This window comes from Setaria italica, chromosome VI (assembly GCF_000263155.2).
Source record: "Setaria italica strain Yugu1 chromosome VI, Setaria_italica_v2.0, whole genome shotgun sequence".
In the NCBI taxonomy this organism is placed as follows: domain Eukaryota; kingdom Viridiplantae; phylum Streptophyta; class Magnoliopsida; order Poales; family Poaceae; genus Setaria; species Setaria italica.
Genome location: NC_028455.1, coordinates 5356152 through 5359322, shown reverse-complemented (window position 1 = coordinate 5359322; position 3171 = coordinate 5356152). Strand labels below are relative to the sequence as shown.

At 43.0% G+C, this 3171-nt stretch overlaps 1 protein-coding gene across 1 annotated transcript in view; it reads left to right on the top strand.

The window, feature by feature from the left end:
• Positions 1-3171, top strand: part of LOC101757098 — a 6027-nt gene continuing 2856 nt past the window's right edge. Inside the window, exon 1 of the mRNA XM_012846718.2 lies at positions 1-414. Coding sequence (XP_012702172.1) covers positions 34-414 — 381 coding nt within the window. The 5' untranslated portion in view covers positions 1-33. The remainder of the gene's footprint in view (positions 415-3171) is intronic.

The window sequence follows — 3171 nt, the reverse complement described above, 5'->3', positions numbered from 1 at the left end:
AATACACCTGTACGCAAACCACTAAATAATGCAATGAGCTTCTCAAGTCTGGAGCAATGGTGGGAAGAGTGGCAGCTGCGCATCCTTGTCTTGGCCAGCCTCGGCACTCAGTTGTACCTTGCATATTTTGCCCCAACTCGAAAATTGTCCCATCTCCCGAGCTTTTATAGATTCCTTGTCTGCCTGGCATACCTCGGAGGTGATGCTCTGGCAATATACGCCCTCGCCGCGCTCTTCAACCGCCAGAAAAAGCGAGAGTGCTATTCCTACTTTTCTGTGGGCGGAAGCAAGGATCTAGAGGTGCTATGGGCCCCTATCTTGCTCATGCACCTCGGTGGACAGATCGGCATATCTGCTTACGACATCGAAGACAACGAGCAGTGGAAGCGACACCTTGCCACTGCAGTTTCTCAGGTATGATCAAGAAAAAAATATCTTGCTGTGTTTCTTTCCATTTACTCCATTTTTGTATCCACAATCGATCTATGCATGGCTACTTATGTTCACTGTCATGGTCTTTTTTTTTAAGTGAACACCGTGAGCACACATTTGTGATACACATGTGTTACGATAACTTATGTCACATTTAGCATCATGCAATAGTAGATCACTAGGGAAGGTGTATGGCGAATCTCAGTGTTCAGTCTCGTAAATTTTCAGGCAATTTTATAGGAAAAATTTCTACATGCCCCTCTCAAGTATTGATGTTCGTCTACTTAACCTTCTTAAGTATAAAACTAGGTAATAAACAACTCAAGTTACTAAAAACTTCACAAGGGGATATTTGGTTCCACGGACTAAAGACTAATTCCTGTCACATCGAATCTTTAGATACTAATTAGGAGGACTAAACATGAACTAATTATAAAACCAATTGCACAGATGTAGGCTAATTCGCGAGACGAATCTATTAAGTCTAATTAGTCCATGATTTGACAATGTGATGCTACAGTAAATATGTGCTAATCATGAATTAATTAGGATTAATAGATTCGTCTTGCGAATTAGCCTCCATCTGTGCTATTGGTTTTGTAATTAGTCTATGTTTAATACTCCTAATTAGTATCTAAACATTTGATGTGACAAGGACTAAACTTTAATCCGTGGAACCAATCACCCCCTAAACAACCCTGAACTGCCTGATGGTTTCGGAATATGATTTAGTTGAGTTGGCATGCTGGCATGTACAAACTTGCCCATTTGGCATGCCATCACTCTAAACTGGCGCTTTTTCAGCTCTGTCTCTCTCTCTCTCCATCAATAATAATCACTGCATTGAGGTAGACATAGCAATATATAGGATCGGATGTTGTGCACATGCACTGCACACTCATGGTACGCATAATTCATCAACTAGGCCAACCAACTGGAATGATTGATACCCTTTGCTAAGCAAATTCCCACCATCCCAAAAGTCTGTTGCAACTAGTGTTCTTTTGAATTGAAACTGGGTTAGTTGTAACAGGGTCCTGGATAGCTGCGACTATGGCGCTCGTAAGAAATCGGTGCTAGTAACCTAAGAGGGGGAGGGGATGAATTAGGCAGACTTAAAATCTTTTGCATATGACTTCCACTACTTGCATCAAAACATAAGCTAGATCATGCTATCTAGATATGCATCTATGGTTGATCTAGTGAAACTTCCCACCCACAAAGAGTTTTGCAACCTAGAGCCACCAATTCTATCAAGATACTACTCTAAAAGTAAAAAGTAAAGGCACTCAAGTTGCAAGTAAGAAATATGGAAACGTAAATAAGTGGGTTACGAGGATGCAAACTCAGCATGATAATTTATTCTGTGGTATCATCGGTAGGCAAATGCCACTCCTAGTCCACGTTGGAGCTCCACCAAGGATATGCTCCCTGTCATCAAGTCTCTCCTGGTTAAGGTTTTTGGCTCGCCACAAAGGCTCTCGCCAAGCTAGATGAGAATCTTGCTACAAAGGCAAGGCTCACCACTCCCTCTCTTCTGGTCACCTTGACGCCGCCTTCACTATGGAGCTTCTACACGAAAGAAGGGGTCTCCGCACACGATCATCGCCGCTGCTGCACACCAAACCGGAGGTTGAACACTTGTCGGCAAGCCACCAAGGCCCCAAGGTGCTGGCGCACCAAGCTTATAATGGTGGTTCACTACTTGAACCAATTACATGGTTGCAACACCTTGCACTCACTCACTTCCAGACCTATCCTTGCACTAATCACTCTCTAAGCTTATTCTGAGCCTTGCATTATCATTTATGCACTTTTGGTGGCATGGATGTGTTTTTGATGAGTCTTGGTCTTGAATGGATTTGTGCACACACCAGCAACTCCAAATGGGTGAGTAGAGGGGGTATAAATAGCCCAAGAACCTTGAAGAGCTGTTGCTCCAATAGCTAGTAAAAATTGTAAGCATCGGATGATCCTATGGTCACTTGGGTAGGCATTAGATCATCCGGTGCCCTTGTTGACGCATATAGCCGTTGGACCCCCTGCCTAAAATTTATCTAATGCTTCATCCGATGCACCGTCGGAATATCCGATGCCCTTCCTTCTCTTTCATCTGTGACACAAAATTCATCCGGTGCTTGCCCCGACGCTTACTCCGATGGCCATCAGAACATCCGGTGCTGAAGACTATTTTGTCGAAACTCCCTGAATGATTTCAAAGTAAATATGCTTAGTCTGATACCTCATCTTCTAGCCATCGGATCATCCAGTGCTTGCTGCAACTCAAGTTGATTTCTCACATTGTACTAATTGCTCCGATGGTTGCTCTGATACTCCGGTGGACCATCGGATCATTCGGTGCTTCATATTTTTATGAGTTGAATACCGCCATTTGCACACCATGAATACCGTCTCTTGGATGTTCTAGAATTATTCTATCTCTGAATTTTCAGTCCTTTTGACACTTGAATACTATAGAATAATCATAGATATCATGGCTCGGACACTTGAATATATACCATGATTTGGATAACATGAATACCATCATTTATGGATCTTGCCATAATTTGCACTACTGGAGAAAACGCCTCTACTACAGGTTGGTAACCCCCCTCTGGTACGGGTTGTCCAATCGGTACTGGCAATTCTGTACTAGAGGGGTCCCTTTAGTACTGGTTGAAATAACCGGTACTAAAGGGTATTAAAAAATTAAAAAAAATAATCCCCGCCCGCAACCCC